At 41.4% G+C, this 17409-nt stretch overlaps 1 protein-coding gene across 1 annotated transcript in view; it reads left to right on the top strand.

Moving 5' to 3' along the window:
• cntln (centlein, centrosomal protein) overlaps positions 1-17409 on the top strand; it is a 92452-nt gene that overhangs the window by 60109 nt on the left and 14934 nt on the right. Inside the window, exons 20-25 of the mRNA XM_006787076.3 lie at positions 2755-2976; positions 4362-4459; positions 7208-7334; positions 7619-7756; positions 8427-8612; positions 14323-14520. Of these exons, the coding sequence (XP_006787139.2) occupies positions 2755-2976; positions 4362-4459; positions 7208-7334; positions 7619-7756; positions 8427-8612; positions 14323-14520 (969 nt within the window). The remainder of the gene's footprint in view (positions 1-2754; positions 2977-4361; positions 4460-7207; positions 7335-7618; positions 7757-8426; positions 8613-14322; positions 14521-17409) is intronic.

The following is a 17409-nucleotide window of genomic DNA, read 5'->3' as shown; positions in this document are numbered from 1 at the left end:
ACCTTGACAGACAGAGTCGTTAATCTGGCAGGCAGAAACTTCTTTTGGTGAATTCAGACACAGCAGCAGCCAGCAAAGGCCCACTGGACTCTTGATTAGGTGTATGTGTTCTTGTCTGTATGTCCGTATATTTACTTTTCACTTACTGTGGAATAGTACCGATGGAGTACATTGCACTTGCACACACGGGCCAGAGTGCAGCCCTCATAGTGTTGCTACCTGGGAAGTGGCCCTTCTGCACCCACCGAGGCATCTGATTGCTGAAGTCCAACGAGACCTTAGACTCAGGCACAGCAGTAAAGGCACACATGTACACACACTGTTGTGTGAATGAGTGGACAGAGAGGGAATTGTTGTCTTCCTGTTTGTTTCCTCTTTCCTCCTGCAGTATTAATGCCACTCCACCTGAGAAAGTTGGAGCCGACTGACTGGCCAAAGCTAGGTCTTGTTGCCCTCTCTGCAAAGGCCAAGAGGTGATGGACTTTGGGCTTGTTCCAACCGGTCCTGGCCAACTCTCTAACTAAAACTCTCTGCTTGTAATTGGCTTAGGACAGCCTCCACAGGGGCCATCATGTGAGAAGTAGCATGGCAGTTTCACAGAAACTTGTTTGTGTTGCTCTGTCTCCTGATCCTTCGCCATTCTGTCCTTCTCTCGTTGCTCCTTTCCTTCCCTCCTTCCATTATTAAGTCATATCTTCTCATTTTTTTCCCATCCTTGCTTCCCCTCTCCACTTCTGTGTGTTTGGTTGCGCGTGAACTCTGGGATGTAAATGTATTCTTAACTGTATTTGTATTTCCTTTCAACAACTATTCAGATTCATGCAATGTATATAATACTTCAGCCTAACTGGAACACGTGGTTTGGTTAAAACTTTTCTTTTTTAGGTTTTCAGTATGATTTCCCGCTGTGAAAATAACATAACATTCAATTGCTGATAATGCATCTGGCTATAATGCAACAATGTGCCCAGAGAAACAGGCAGTCAGCTAGATTACAAGAAAAATTTGATGCAGTGTGTAAAAACCTTAAAGTCGCCCTTCAAAGTGGCATAACGTAACTTAAAAACTCACAGTGCATCCTACTACAGGCAAGTCTAACTTTTATTGAAATCCTTGAGTAATGCATAGCATCCAACTACAGAATCATTTTGTTGCTTGGATAAGCCTTCCTTGGTCTGTCATCAATTCCACAGATGCTTTACTTTGTGGCACACTGTGACATCCCCACTCAAAGTGTGGAGTTGCCTTCCCTCCTTTAATGTTTTTGGGGCAGGGATTATCACAGGATTATCTCTACAAATTTAATGGCCTAAGAAAGCAAAGCTCCAAACTTTATTTAAATTAATAATTAACAATAGTATAAAACCTATTGCACAAGAAGTCTGGCCAGAAGAATGATTGTGTAATTAAGAAATTGATGCAGTAAGACAATCTTAGTGTTTCAGTGGTTTATTCATGTTTAAAAATTCCTTTTAGCTACTAAAGGAACAGCATCAGTGAGACCACTGCTCACAGGAAAGAGAGACCGGTGTCCTCTCTCCTGGCCTAATGGAGCTACCAGTATATCACGCCTGCCTCAGTGTCATCTCTCACCAGGGCTGAAAATGGCCTGTGAAATCAAAGCTTGTCTTACTGGAAGCCTCATCAATGCCTCTCTTAATTCCTGCACTATTGCCACTGGGGCCACAGCCCCGCTTTTATTTTGTGCTCCTCCTGCTCTCCTCCCACCCTCCCTGTGGATGTGGCATGTGCATCTTCAACAGAGAGAAGGAAACCTAAAACAGGAGGGATTCTATTAAAAGGTGTCAGCCAGCAACCAGATATCAATAACCTCCGTGTATGCGGAGCAGAGAGCAAACCCATGGGATTCTGTGGTTTCACTTGGGTGTGTGCGCACGCCTCGGTGTGTGCTCCAACATTTACCCTATGTGTGCAGCGCATATCTTCATGTATCACGTCTCCTGTTTGTGCCATTAACCATTCATGTTTGATATGATACCAAATCAGCTAATTGTGGCAGCACTGATTCAAACTCACAGCAATAGGTTTGTGGTCCATACTTTCTTATAAGAAACAACCTGATTTTTGCTTTTCTCCGGCACATGCATGTGGTTTAAAGTGTTTAATCTCACATAGCAGTCTGAATCACAGAGTCACTGTAAATTGTATGCATTCAGTTAGTTGCGTTATCCTCCATCAATCCAGACTCAACTACTGACTAAATACTTGATCTACCTCTTTTCCAAAGTGTGCTGCATGATGGCTATATTATGCATGCCAATTACAGTGAGAATTAGGCTCTATTGACCGGGCAACAGCATCATTTGTCTCCTAATTAGCATAAAAAAGACATTTTATCGCAGACAAGATATTAAAGGAGAGCTTGCAGCTCACCCGTGGATAACACATACAGTATTTTAAACAAATTGTGTTTATTCTGTCTTTGCATTTATTATATTTGTGAGGAGTGGATTTAATATAAAGATCTATGGTAGTCAGAGGAACTTTGCCTTCTTACAGCAGTAAATTAGGTTTGCATTATAAGGGAGAAAAAATGGCTTTTGGTTTAATATAAAGCTTATCAGCTCATGCAGCAGTATATCAGTCGCCTGTTACTTTTTCGCCCTCACCATCCAATAACACAAATCTGTGTTTCTTTGTTTTTTTTAATAGCAGTGCACCAAACTTTTGCTTCCAGTTGCGGCATCATCACCAGCCTAGCTAACCAATTCTGTCTGTCGGTCAAACCCGCAGAAGCTGACCTCTGACCTGGCTGGTGTGCAGCAGCAGAAAAAGGTTTTGGAGATGGAGTTGAAGCAGTGGAAGCAGATCAAATTCCCCCCGCAAACTACAATACCACCAACAGCACCAGCGAACGTAGAGTGCTCCTGCCAGTGCAGAACCATACCTGCCCCGGCTAACCCTGCCCTCCAAGCCCTGGAGGCTGAGGTCAGACAACTTCAAGCCAAACTTAAGGTTAGCAGTTCTAGAGTTAATGAATTGCCCTCACGGTTGTGTTTTTTCATTGTGCATGCCTTATGAGGTAAATCTGCTAATAGGATGATGGTATTAAAGATGTTGTTCTCTTCCAATTTTGTGCACTAAGAAGCTTGAGTGCTCGAGAATACCATGAATAACAAGGAAAACTTTGGGAATATCAGTGGTAAAGGACTGAAAAAATATATCTAGAGAAAGACTACTTCCACTTTCTGCTGTGCTGTGGTAAATCAGGCAATATGAAAATTTCTTAATTCTTTTGCACTTTTTAGTTGGATTCTGTCTTTCATTCTGTTACTTACCATGTTAACAGTACTGAATTTCACATATATTTACATCACTATTTCTGAGTCACTTTAACATTTCACTGGTTTGAAGCACTTGCCCTCCTCGAGGAGTTTAAAAACTCTCAACAGAAACTCTGTCAAGGTTTTACTTTCAAGTTGTGCTTGATTCTGAAAAAAAAAAAAAACAAATTCTGGTGCCTTTCAGTTTACACTTAACATCACTTGATATTACGTTTGATTTCAGCATGAATTAGCATTTCCTGTCATTTGATCTTATTTCGGAGTGCCTGTCAGGAAGATGAGAAATGGGGAATAACAGCAGAGACATGCCCTACATCAGAGGGAATGAGGTGTGAGTGGTACCACAGTATTATCACCCTCTCAGCAGCCTGCTCGTCAGTGTCACCACGCAGATTGCCGCTGTCGTTACACACGCCTGAGAAAGTCATGTCAGGTGACAGCGAAAGGGAGAGGCAAGGGATGCTCCGTGGGGGTGCGTGCGCTGAGCGAGTACGTTGTCAAGTGCTTCTACTGGGAGCAGTTCCCACAAGAGACAAGGGCCCTTTAAACCAAAGTGAACTTGCAGGTTCAGATATCCATCATGCTTATAATCAGAAGCCGACCTGTCACCGTGAGCCTTACATCTTTGTTACTCATAAAGAAAAGAGTAAAACACAAAAGGTTATTATTTACAGTTTAATATTCTAGGTTACAGGATGTTTGATCATTAGCAGGTCAATTTATTTATTTTTATTGTTAGTATTCAGGTTTTTTTTCCTTGTTGTACTTGTCTGTTGGTCTTTTTCTTTATTCACATTCCTGACTAAAATAAATTCACCCCTCCAGGTCTATAAATTGTTATTTTTACTAATTACTCCCCTTATCCACTTTAAATAACACAGTTTTCCTCTTAACCTCTTTTAGCACCTTCCACCCTCCCACTGTAACTATAATGAGGAGGCATGCTGTGTTTGACCTGTCATCAGCTGTGTCGTGAAAACCTTCCCTACCCCCCAGTCACATGCACATTCAGACACATTAACAAACACACACACACACTGTGTGCCCTTCCCCCAGAGTGCAAGTGCGGAGGTCACGAGGCAGGTGGCGGCTAACAAAGCCCTGCGAGGCCAGCTCCAGGAGAAGGAGGACAAACTCTGCCAGCTGCAGGATAAGTTAGTTTCCCACCTTTTGTCTTCATTAGTGCTACTTCCTCCTTTTTGTGTTTCTTACTGTTGTCTGCAGTCCAGCTCGTATTTTTCCTACTTTTCTTTTTTTTATATACCTGCAGACCTCTCTGTCTGTCTGTCTCTCAATCTCTCGTTGTCTGCATGTTTGCACATCCTCTGCAGCTCTCATCTGTAGTGTTTGATTCCACCATGTGGCAGCTCTGTTGTCTGCCTCGCTTCCCTTATACTGTACATGCTCCTGTGTCTGTGAATCATTTGTGAAATTATGCATGTTATATTGAGCGTGTGTGTGTGTGTTGTTTGTGCGTGTGCATGTGAGTGTTTTTTGTGTCATGTGGTGTGGTGTTGCTTACGTGGGTAGCCGATGTGGAATGCTGATCAAAGCAGCGTATTGATTGTTTGCGTGCCGCAGGAGGGACCATTTTGGCCCATGACACTAAAACCCACACAGCATCACTCTGGCCTGTGGGCCACAAGCCCCAGTGAGTTGCATGGTTCACCTACTGTAGCGCCCCGCATGCATTACATAGTCATAATGCATATGGCTATAAACAATTCACTTAGGGAAACAGTCATGGTTTGAACTTACAAGGCACATATCATCACTCTGCATTACGGATCCCATATTTGAACTGAGAAAAATGTACAAAGAACAACTTGGCTTTCCTCCCTCTTGTTCTCTTTGTCTGGTATGCCGTGTCCTCTGCCTGCCATTCTCAATAATGCATCCAGGGCATGTGTACAATCACAGCGGATATGTGTTTGTGTGTGTGACCAAAGCAGCGAGGATCACAGCCAGGCAGAGCGAGCATCCCTCAGCTGCGTTTCTGCGACAGCCTCCTCCAGCTCTTGTCACACACTCACTCACGCATACGCACACATAACTTGCCGTATCTTCTAGCCTACCACTCCATTTGCCTCCATGGAGGGACTCCTTCTCAGAATGAAAGACATGTCTAGACGTCTCTGAAATATACATTTCAGCACACACACAGGGAGCAAGGCTGCTTCGCCTAAAAGAAGAGAAGGGGGGGGTAAAAAAAAGAAAAAAAGAAATGAATTTCAAAGTACACCGGCATGTCCTCAGTCAATATCCGGCACTATGGCCCTGCCTTATTTATGAAGCTGCTTCTTTCATCTTTAGCCCTGTTGTCTATCAGCCACATGAAACGTCCACCCGCACTTCATTCTTAACAACATACACAGAAATGTGCGCTCGCGCTCACTCTTACGAACACGTACTTCAGACCACTGACTGTTATCATTACAATACACGCATGTTTGATGAACAATATTGCCAACAAGCACAGAACAAAGGGAACAAACGTGTGAGTGATCGGGATATAGTTTGAGGCTCTCTTTCTCTCTTTCCACTAACACTCATAAATAGAGATCACACGCTCTAGCAGAAGCTCTATATATCCTTCATTCTTTTTTATCCTCTATTCTTTTTGGGGTGTAGAAGAAGAACATCTAAAATAAATGTTGTCGATCTAATTGCCATTAGCATTGGGGCAGAGGGAGCTGGTGGGGCTCTTATTGCTGCTCTCACTCTTTAAGTCAACACCAGACAGTCATCTGAAAGGTTCAATATGGGTTTTCTCATTAATGGCCAAATCCATGGGGTAACCAGCTAGCGCTACTCGCCCCCCCCCCCAACAAAGTCCCCAGGCTAGACTCCTCTCTCATTTAATTTAATGTCACTCCAATAGGACAAGCTCACATTTATTTAACCAGTCTGCCCTCAGGCACTCATCCACCTAGGGAGGCAGGGACATTTACTTACACAAAAGCATTTGCTCTTGCATTGCGTCATCTGTTTATTTAAAACACACAAGCCATGATGCATGTGGGAGCTAAGAGATCTACTACATCTTTGATATAGAAAAATACAGCAAAAACCATTTAATTAACTGCATCCTTATGATCTTTATTCTATTTGTTCCAATTCCCCAAGGTGCAGACAACCATGAAAATAGCTTTTATTTGCCTCTTATGAAAACAGAATAAAACATGCTAACGTACTGAGACCATTTAAACCGGGGTGTCGCTGCAGAATGTGGGAATATTAATCATGTCAGTATTGCAGGTTATTGAAATAGGAAGTGACAAGTCGCGTGTGTTTTGTTACAGTTAAGACGCTAACTGCTTACAGTACATACACGCTGCTTCTCTTTAGGGAAGTATCGCCGGCACAGCACAGCACACGAACAAACAACATTTCTTAGAGCGTATTCCCTTCATAATACGTCTTTCCCAAGCCAAGTTCCCCCCGGCAAATGTGTTTTTATATGATTGGTGCAACGCTGAGCTGAAAATAATAAACATTTAAGTGCTTGATTAGGCTTTCAAGTAGTGTCGCTGCTGATTCAAAATGCCGTTTGTCAAAGAGGACTCCCCTGTCACGCTTAGTGCGGCATTCCCTGCCAGAGCACTTGTTCTAATATATGCCAGTTAGAATTATATATGCATCCCTATTTCACCCCCCTCTCCACTTACCCAAGCAGCATGCCAGTGTATTTAGTTGTCATAATGAGCTGTCATGCCTGATGTACTGCACGGGGACACTGTGCCTGCCAGCTTTGCGTGTGTGTTCTTTGTATCTGTCTCCGTGCGTATGTGTGTCTGTGTTTGTCTGCGATGCAGAGGCTGTGCCTGTGTAGCTATCTGTGAAGAGTCATTTAGGCGTTATGCCATATGTTGGTATTTGCCTTCATATGTGTATGTTTTTAGGCTGAGCCACACAGAGCGAGATGTGAACATGAAAAGGCAGCTGGTGGAGGACCTGAAGACACGACTCAAGTTCCTGCAGGAAATGGAGAAAAGTTACCGGGGACAGGTGGAGGAGCTAGAAAAGAAGGTGCTCATCGCGGCTCATCATTGCATCTAATTATTTTGAGGTTCTTCAGCAGAGTGACAGGGGAAAAATGGGCATTGTCATACTCAGCATATCCCATAGTCCAAAGATTTGTCTCCTGGAAGACTAACAGGAAAATATTTCAGTGCCGTTAAGTGTAGTTGCAGAAAACATGGTTGCTAAGGTGATTTGAACGGAACTTTAGGTGAATATAATGTGATTATCTCCTTTAAAAGAGAAATGCAGTTGCATTACGTCCTTGTTCAGCTTCTTTTTTTTTTAAACAGGTGAAGACTTTATCAGAGGAGGCCAGCAACAGAAAGGCCCTAATCGAATCCCTGAAGAGAAGGCTGAATGTGGCAACAACAGAGAAAAGCCAGTACGAGGCCTCCTGTGCAAAACTGAAAGAGGACTTGGAAAAAAAGGTTGGAAACTGACACGCACTCAGTTTTCACAAAAATTGTGTTTTATGTAACATTTGCAAAGTTGGACTACAGTACAGTTCGGATAATCTTTTTTTTTCTAAGCAGCCCTATAAACAATCACAGATGAATTCTCTTCAAAGGCAGGGTATAGAATATGATATTGGATCATGTTTTTAAGTTATGCAATTGTTAGTCAAAAGAAAAGTTTTAGAATTTGTGAAAATGCCACTTCTATCCAGGTACATCATATCCAGCTATAAAGTTTAAGCCTTTTTCTTACATAACATCAAAAAATGTTAATATTTTATGTTTTTACTTTAATAGCCTATTATCACTGGATTTCTGACAGTGAACGACATCACATTAAACATTAAAATTCAAAAGTGAAAAAAAAACAGAGTTGGAGTTTATTGTCTAGATGGCATTTATAGTTCTGGTAATATTAGATAGTCTTATTATATATTTATTTGTGGTAATACCAACTTGAAAATCAGTAAGTCACAAGGAGACACCAAAGTCATAAATGTCAAAATCCTACACACAGGGGCTTGAAAGCAATTTCCACAAATGTCTCATAGACCAATGTGGACTTTCTGCTTTTTTTCCCCTAAAACAAAAAAAGATTGTTTGCTTTCAGCTGACCACTTCTGCATGCTCTTTTCCTTCACAGGAACAGCGCATGCATGCCCTACAGGCTCGTGTGGGAGCTGGTGAACAGGCTTTGGCTGCACTGGAACAGGCAGCCACTGAGCAAATGGAGGGGTTGACCCAGCAGAGCTCCCATGCCTTGGAAAGGGTTCAGAGGCAGCTAGGCCAGGCCTACTCCCAACTGGAGCAGCTACATTCTTTTATCAAGGTACTGTGTAAAAGAATAAGGGATTAAAACCCAAAAGTCCAGAGTTTGTATACTCAAAACATCTTTCTCATCTTAAATCAGTAGCCTATGCTTTGGTGTGTTTGCAAGTTCTCTTTCTATAACTTGAATTGGAAAACTAGTGTTGCATTTTTATTTTTCAAAAGTTTAATTTTGAGGATATGGTACACTGATCCATGTACATTTTAAAAAGAACTGCATCAGTGTCGGCTCTTTGTTGAAACTGGAAGCAGATGACATGAGTGTGTTCCGAATGTTGATTGGTTGACCATTGTTGCCAGTAGAGCAGGGAGCGGTGGCGGACATCAACGGGAACAGAATAACTGTTTTAAAAACTTTAAAGATGAAAAAACACAGCATGAAAAGCACAGAACGTGGCTCCAGTGGACACTTTTCATTGTTTTTAACACCTGACTTCACTTCAGCTCTTCTATGTTATGATTTTGATATCTTTGTGGCTGGCTGGCGGACCAGCGACAGCACAAACAAGAGTGGCCCGCAGACCCGTTGTACCACATGTTTTGTACACAGCTTCCATCTGGAAACAGATGGTTTCTGCAGGCAGACAGGCCTTCCCCAGGCTGCCAGCTGACAGTGATTGCACTACTGCTGGGCCATAAATTCCAATTCAAGGATCATCACCTGTATGCACAGCACCTGCAAAGGGGTCTCAACTGTGTGGCAGTACTTACAGTTTCTCAAAAATAAGGACTTAGACAACAACATGAACCAAGGGGGCGATGTCTATGTCAAAACGACTGACTGAACAATTTCCCTGCATTAGTTAGGCAGAATCTCTATACAGGACAGGTCATCCACTTACTGAGCTTGGCTATTCATGTCACAAGATAACTATTTCGCATGTCTACCCTGGGATCCTATTTGATATTTAACACACTTTTCTAGTCTCTAGCACCTGCAGACTAACAAATGTTTTATGCTAGGCCAGTCATTAGCACTTCTGAGAAACAACAGAGAACAATATATCAACATAAACTGTTAATAACGTACAAATGAGTGTGCTGGATGCACACAAGGACGAAAATATGATAGAGACCTTTTGCTTAAATATGACTAGCAAATGCATCATAATTACAAGAAAAGATTTGGTTATTAAAATCTCTTGATTATAAGAAAAGAATGAAGATAAATCTGAAGCCTTCCAGTTTTTTGCCCTTGTACATGCGTACAGTGAATAACACTGTATGCGAGTGGATTGAGTCACACTTTTATTTCTTCTGCACTGGCAACGGCCATAGCTGGGGGCATTGTGTTTTCTCAGTGTCTGTCCATCCCGCCGGTTCTCGTGAGCTCGATATATCTCTTCACTTTCACTTGGAATCGAGGATGAACCGATTACATGTTGGACGTCCAAGGTCAAGGTGTATGCAGCTGGAAAAATGTCTGCAATTATTACAGTAAACGGGATGAAGTTTCACACAGATGTTTGAAAGGATGAAAACATGACTTGATGACATTTATTATTCAAAAGGTCAATGGTCACCTGCTTTCTGGAGAAACAGTTTTCTGGCCATTATTCAATTCAGTATTAACACAGGAACAGAGGAGGAGATCGCATCAGTACACAAGTCTTGGTCAGATGCTAAATTGTTGACAATCTATGTATTTAGTTGGATTTTGAAACCTTCAACACGCCAACTGAGCTGTTAATAGAATAGAATAGAATAATCCTTTAATTGTCCCACAAGGGGAAATTTGGGTGTAACAGCAGCAAGAAAGACACATATACAAACAAACAGTACACAAGACACAGAACAGATACATACGAATTTTTACATATTTACATCAAGGACAATGGTTACCAAAAACAGAGTACTGTACCCTTATTAAATTAAATAAAATTAAATTCAGATAAGAGGATGACATGTTAACATTAACAATAGATTAATGGTGTAGGAAGAAAATCCTTCGGCACTTATTTATATAGTAATATTTATTGATCCCAGATTCAAAGATTTCAGGGCAGAGTCTGGGATCTTCATGGACTACCCCTGGTGTAATGCTTTGCTTGTGGGGAAAGATGCTTATTGTTTGTATTCAGAAAAACACCTGTCAAGGATTCAACCCAAGAACTAACTAAAACTGGTGAGCTGATTAGCAGAGCATCGTGGTAAAAAACTCATACTTGTTGAAAATAAAACAAGCCACTCGAGATAGTTGAGGTTTCTACTGGACTCCTCTCTGTTCAGCTATTCTGGGCATTTTCAGCTGGAAGAATACCCACAATACCCTGCTGGAATTGGAGACCCCACTTGGCCCAGAAAGGCCTCGGAAAGTTCCAAGACCAGAAAGACCGTTAACACTACTTTACTTGGCCTGACATCACCACACCCAGCTCCCCATAAGTGTCAGAAGATGGATGAATAAAACTGGAACATTGCGTCAGTGCAGGCCACCACTCTAAGAATACTGCATGCCCACTGGGAACAGGCACCATTGTCTTTGTCTAGACCTAATCCATCACCTTGAGGTGTGTTTCAGTGTTTGTGTCAGTCTATGTGTGTGTCTGCCAGAGACTGATAAAGACTACCCATCAGTTCTGTTCAGCTGACGCCTGTCTGTCAAAGGGAGAAAGGGCTTGCCAGAGATTGATAGCGGTGCAGTATTTTTGCACACACATAAATCTCGTGCAAGATTATTGCCACAGTTCAGTTGCAATTTTGTATCGTTTTTGTCCTTACTAGTAAGAAAAACAGAGTTTTTAACTTTTTCTTCCCATTTTTGCAAACTGTGATTTCTTTTACGCAGCTAAGCCTTCATCCTTTCCTCTTGTGTAAATTTACTGCCTACACACACATACACATTCGTGTAGTGCAGAAGACCTGCCTGCATGCAAAGAGAAGTTGCATCACATGCAAAAGCTTGCACATATAGATGTGCATAAAAATACAGTTCATGCTTGTGTTACTCGTCTCCTCCATTCCCATAACCCCGAGCTGTTGGGGCCATTGTGGTGTTGTTGAGGATTCACATCATTGTTTGTCTCCCCCTGGCTCTTGTGATCCCCTATAAGAACACCAAGCCCTTTGATTGGACTGCCTGACGTCCGGAGGAGATTTACTCTTGTCATGTATTGATCAGGACCGGAGGGCTGCACATGTGTGTGAGAGTGTGTGTGTGTATAGATGTGTCTGTTTGTGCCTTTATGAGCTTGTTTTTTTTTTTGTTCTTTGTACCTGTGCAATTTGTGTGTGTCTGCGTGTGCCTGAGTGTGTGTGTGTATATTTCTTTATTGTGTGCCAGCAAACCCTTTTGGCCCCTGTGCACGCCCTAGGCTGTTAGCACTGCTCTTGAACTGCTAAACAGTGGCCCTGCATGTAGTGACTGCTCCACAATACACAAACACAGAGGAGTTTTTTCTCTTGCAGAGTACAAAAAGTACAATTTTTGGCCAGTCATCCCTACATCCCCTATTTTTTTAATATAGATGTGTTTTTTTTTTTTAAATTACTTTAAAATGCTGTCAGGCTCAGATATGCAGGAAATCAAAACAATTCATAAAAAGAGATGTGAGAGCCACATATGACTTTCATATTCTATGAAACAGACTTCTGCAGCCTCATTCAGGCTCATAGGGTATGTAATAAACTGCTAAACAGCCATTGCTATTATCAGTGGGTAGATGATCCAACAAAATTAGAGCATTTCTCCTCTTGCTCTGTTCTTTTTATTTATAAAGGGCCCATTGTGTGCTCATGTGTGTAAATGCTAATTCAGTGGTAGTTTATTATCAAAGAGGATATCTTTTAGCTGCTCATTTGATCCACATCTCCATGCCCTGATCCTCGTCCTGTCTAAATTGGCCCTCTGGCCATACTGTTTGTGGTACTCGCCAGGCTAAGACCTCTTAATAAACACACACACATTTTTCCATCTGTGTATTTCAAAAGCTTGTATGTGTGAACGCTTGCATTCGCCAGTCCCAGCCATCTCTCCCAGAGTCAAAATGAGTGATAAAGTCACCCCTTAATCTCCTTCTGGATGATTCCACACACAATATTTATGGCAATTGAATTTAACCCTTGACTAATGAGTGAATGTCTGTTGGGCTGTAAATATAAGAATAGGATGTCCAACTGTTAGTTAATGAGCTGCATATTCCCTAAGGCTGAATAGAGCTAAGATGACCTAAATGAACTGAAGCTGGCTTCCTTAATAACTAGTGTTTATGTCTTCTGTTCATCATCTTGAATATTTATATCCATATGAAAGTAGAAGCAATTGTGACGGCACAGAGGTACAGGGGTTAACACGGTGTTGAGACCTGCGATATACTGGCAGCCTATCCAGTATATCACAGAGCTACTCCGCCTCTCTCCGTGTGACAGCTGGGATAGGCTCCAGCCTCCAAGCGACCCTAAATTGGATAAGCAATTAAGAGGATGGATGGATGAATGGATGGATGCTTGTGAAAATAATTCACTAATGCTGCATGTTGAAGTTTAATCAAGACTTTGTCACACTGTTTTCTAGAAGTGCAACTGGTGAATCTGTACTGACACCTCACACTTTCACTTTTTAACTTTTCCCCGAAACATTTAAACTTAATTTTTTTCACTTGAATTAATTTACTACATTATGATCTTCCTTAAAGACATTCCCTTTATATTTCTGAATGTTCAGTGTTTTGCTAATAGACCAGAAGCACTATGTCAACTGCAAGCCTTTAACTACTCTCTCAGCAGTCTCCAGCAGGGACCACTTCTGGTTTTGTAAACTGCACCTGGTGCACCTGTGTAAAATTAAGACGGAGAAGTGGAGATTTTTTGCGCAATTCAGCGCTGCTCATGTGTGATTACCAGTGTTACTTTAAAGCCCTTGAGTGCTTTCTGTGTTTGTACTTAGGTTTGTGTCGGTGTACGTGCCCCGCGCTTCTTGTTTGCCTGCTTGTGTTTTCTGCCGTCCAAGAGGAAGTTGTACTTTGTGTTTCTTTTTTATTTTGTTTTGTGTACTGCAAGTTCTCCTGTCTCTAGCTTTCCCTCATCTGACCATCTATTCCAAGGTCAGCTTTTCAGCGGGCTTACAAGGGAATGATACAGAAGATTATTGCCTCGATCAATAAGCTCAAAATGAAGCAAAGGGGAGTTTACTTTATTGACTTTCTCGTGTACAGTGGCAGTTTTAACATTTAATTGTCTCTCTGTATTTAGAGCAAACTCTCATTTAGTGCCCGACAACTGTGCCATCGCAGGCCTTCCTCGTCTCGCTTGCCTTTCACTTGGGCACCATTTGAAACAGCCCTTCATAGCTTAATTATTAACAGTGTTATGCTGCCCTGTTGTACTGTGAGACATTCAGAAAGCAAATAAATAAATGAATGGCTGTATTTTCAGTAGCTCCCTGTCTTTCTCTCTCTGATGCATGATTCTCTGCCTGTGGAGAATTTAGCAAAACTTGGGGTGCGTTTGATATCAAAGCTCTGTTCCCTCAGCTTTCAATCGACAGGGCAACAAACCCTCAGGTCCACATTCCTACAGGGGAGCGTGAGGCGAAACCGAAGAGAATCTGAGTGTGTCAAACTCAATATTCCTCCATAATGTACTAGGCCTCTCTGGCGCATGCTTGATCAATTTCATTTATTCATCTGCCAGGCAGAGCTATCCCTCTTGTTTTTCTACATCCATTTCATCATCCTCTTCTTTTTTTATTCCTTTTTCTCCTCCCCCTTCAGGCCCTGGCCAGTGAAATACTTTTAGACGTTCAAGAGGTCAAGCAGCAGTTGATGAAGAGGAGGAGGTTGAGGCAGGCCAACTCTGTGGCAGCAAAGGGCGGCCTCTCAGCCAAGTCTATGATCAAAGCCAAGTCCATTGCTGCCTCCATCCTCAATATGTCAGAGAATGATCTCGCAGACATAATGGAAACTGATCAGGTAAGCCCAGGAGACTGTGTTCACGATTATATACAAATTCTAAGTTAAAGAATTATATCAAGTTTAGGATTGATTAAGCCCAGGGCATTCAGCATACCTGTGATAGATTTTTTTAATGCTGTAAAATTTTGAAACATCCTCAAAGTTTTTTTTGTTTCTGTGCATGTGCACCATGGATTGGCAAGGACAGTATGGCATTAATATTGACTTTGGCTTTGGGTATCTTCTTTGTCAAGTAAAGCAAAATTAGTGTCAAAGAGCTACTTTGCTCTGTCCGCTGGGAACAGAAACTATAGATTGGCATCAGTCTGAAAAGAAGGAAAGAGGAGAGAAGTAGGTGCCATCTCGTTTCATTTCATTGTCCAACAGTGTTTAACCTTCCTGGAAATGTCTGCTTGTGTCTGACCTCCTCTCATTGATGCGTAGATAGAGCAAGTAAGCAATTCTGGACAACTTTTTAAAAAAAATGCGCAGAGGCATGTCACTAATAAGTTGGGAAGTAACGGTGCCAAAGCGAAGACTCCATGTTTAAAGTGAGTGTTCAATCCAGGCAAGATCAAAAACCTGTCAACTCCTGCAGCACATATCAACTTGATATAAGATTTAATAATGGCACAAGCTGAGTGCGTACAACTTTTTACCCCTCCTTTCAGGTAAAGGCAGTCATTGAACAGAAAATTCCTTGTTATTGAGTGTTGTCGGTTTTCAGAAGTCTTCCAGACTCTTTTACAACTTGGTGGGCCATCGCTCCACCATAGATCACACCCAGCCATGTCATCAATTAGCAGCCCTATGTTACAATCAGCCTCACATCCCTGGGGACTTCCTCCCATCTATCACAAGATGAGAGAGGGCGCAGCAGACACTTACTCACACTTGAAACCAATTTTAGCCCTTTGCTGCACAGCTCCACCCAAGAGATGAAAGGGAACAGTTTCTCACTTGACAAACAGTCCCTTTCACCAAAGCTTTAACCTCTGTTGGTAAAATCACTCTTTTTCTCTTCACCACCTGTTTTCTTCCACTGCATTTTATTAGTGATGGTTTATTAGAATCTACTTGGTGCCTTAACACTGGTTTGTTTACCCCTTGTGTCTGTGTTTATTAAAGGATGTGAAAGGTTAAAACTTTTTTACTGTTAAAATTCAAAAGAAAGACTACAGTATAATGTAGTCTGTTGTTCACTTGGGATAACAGGTACAGTTGCTGGAAAAAAGTTTGTGAACTCTTTCTGTTAAAATATGGCCCAAATAACCATCCAGTCTCATTCCCTTTTAACTCATAAAAGTAGACAAAGACAGCCCCATTAAAGAGATGAAAAGAAACTATTAGACTCAGGAAAAAGTTAACCAATATTATATTTGTACAAGGGAAAAATTACACAGATCTCAGGAATTTGTAGGCTGTAATGATAATCAGGTGTTTCTATTTAAAGAACAGGGAGTCGTTGTTTATGTTTATTGTGCTACAAAATGATCTTTAAATAGGGATATAAGCAATCCATAACCGGGCTGCCTTTGTGCAAATGAATTCAACACCACCAGGAGTGGTTGACCAACAAATCATTCCAAGAGGAAGTCTTGTAACAGTCTAGGAGGTCACAAAGGATCCCAGGGTAACTTCTAAGCAACTAAATGCCTCATTAGTTCAACATTGGTTCATAAAAGAGTTCATGAGTGTACCGCCAAGAGAACGCTAAACAGTAATGATGTGCATGACAAGGCTTCAAGGAAAAGGTAACTGCTCTCAGTCTAAATATTTTGTTCGCCTGCCAGAAAGCTGGTTTCCCAATGTTTTCTAGAAAATGAGGCCAAAATAGAAGTTATTTAAATGCGAATGATGTTCAGAGAGAAGAAAATGCAGAATTCCAGTGTAATCTCTGAAATGTGGCGATTGTGGTTTGGACCTGCTTCACTGCATCTGGGCCAGGATGGCAGAACATCATTGATGGAGCGATGAGTTTTGAAATAAATCAACAAATTTTAAAGGAAAATGTCAGGACATCTAAATCTCAAGAGAAAGTGGGTCATGCAGGAAGACAGCAGCCGCTCAGCACACAAGTCATCCCAGCAAAGAATAGCCAAAAAGAATAAATATGATTTTTGGATTGAACATGTCAAAGTTCTGTCTTTTATTGAACAGAACCTCATGTAGAAAGTTCATTTGGGCAAACATGAGCGAGGCAATGAGCAAAAGTTCCTCCAAGCTATTGTTCAAGAATGATCAGGATTTTTTATTTTCATTGCGTTCTGTTTTTCCACGCCTTGGAAAATTGGACAAAGTACTGACTCATGATTTATTTCTTTAGCATTTTGTACAAGCAAATGTTTCATGTTATTTGTTTCTGAAATATGCTCCTCACTCAGTAAACTCTGAGCAGCGTCTCATTGAGCTTGAGGACTGACACGATGTTACTGTATCAGGATGTCCCAACAGTGTTCAACAAGTCCAACACATAGCAAGTGTATTCATTTATTCATTTAGTTTTGCGATACCAGTGAGCTGAATGAGCATTCAGGCTCTGTGGGATTGCTTTTACTTCTCTTTTTTTACTTTTAAATGAGAACGCTGCATTGCCAACAGTTACTTTCTTTTAGTTTGATGTCTCTTGTCAACAATATTTCCAGAAGTTTTCAGCTTTGGAGGGCACTAGTACTTGGTTTTGAAATCGATACATTTTTGAATTTCAAGTGTTTCAAATTGTTTAAGTGAATTATTCCTGGTTCTATTTACAATTTCAGGGGATTTGGGGAATAGATGGCCTTCTTGTAATGACCATCATCTTTTCCTGCTCTTACGCATTTTCTGTTCTCTAGAGAAATAATCTTTGTTCACTAGTTTCTGCCACATTCGTCGCTGTATACACAAATGCGAGTTTTAACTCGGCTG

Source organism: Neolamprologus brichardi, chromosome 6 (assembly GCF_056152115.1).
Source record: "Neolamprologus brichardi isolate AB-2024 chromosome 6, ASM5615211v1, whole genome shotgun sequence".
NCBI lineage: Eukaryota > Metazoa > Chordata > Actinopteri > Cichliformes > Cichlidae > Neolamprologus > Neolamprologus brichardi.
Note: the sequence above shows the minus strand (reverse complement) of the source record. Positions and strands in the feature narration are given on the sequence as shown.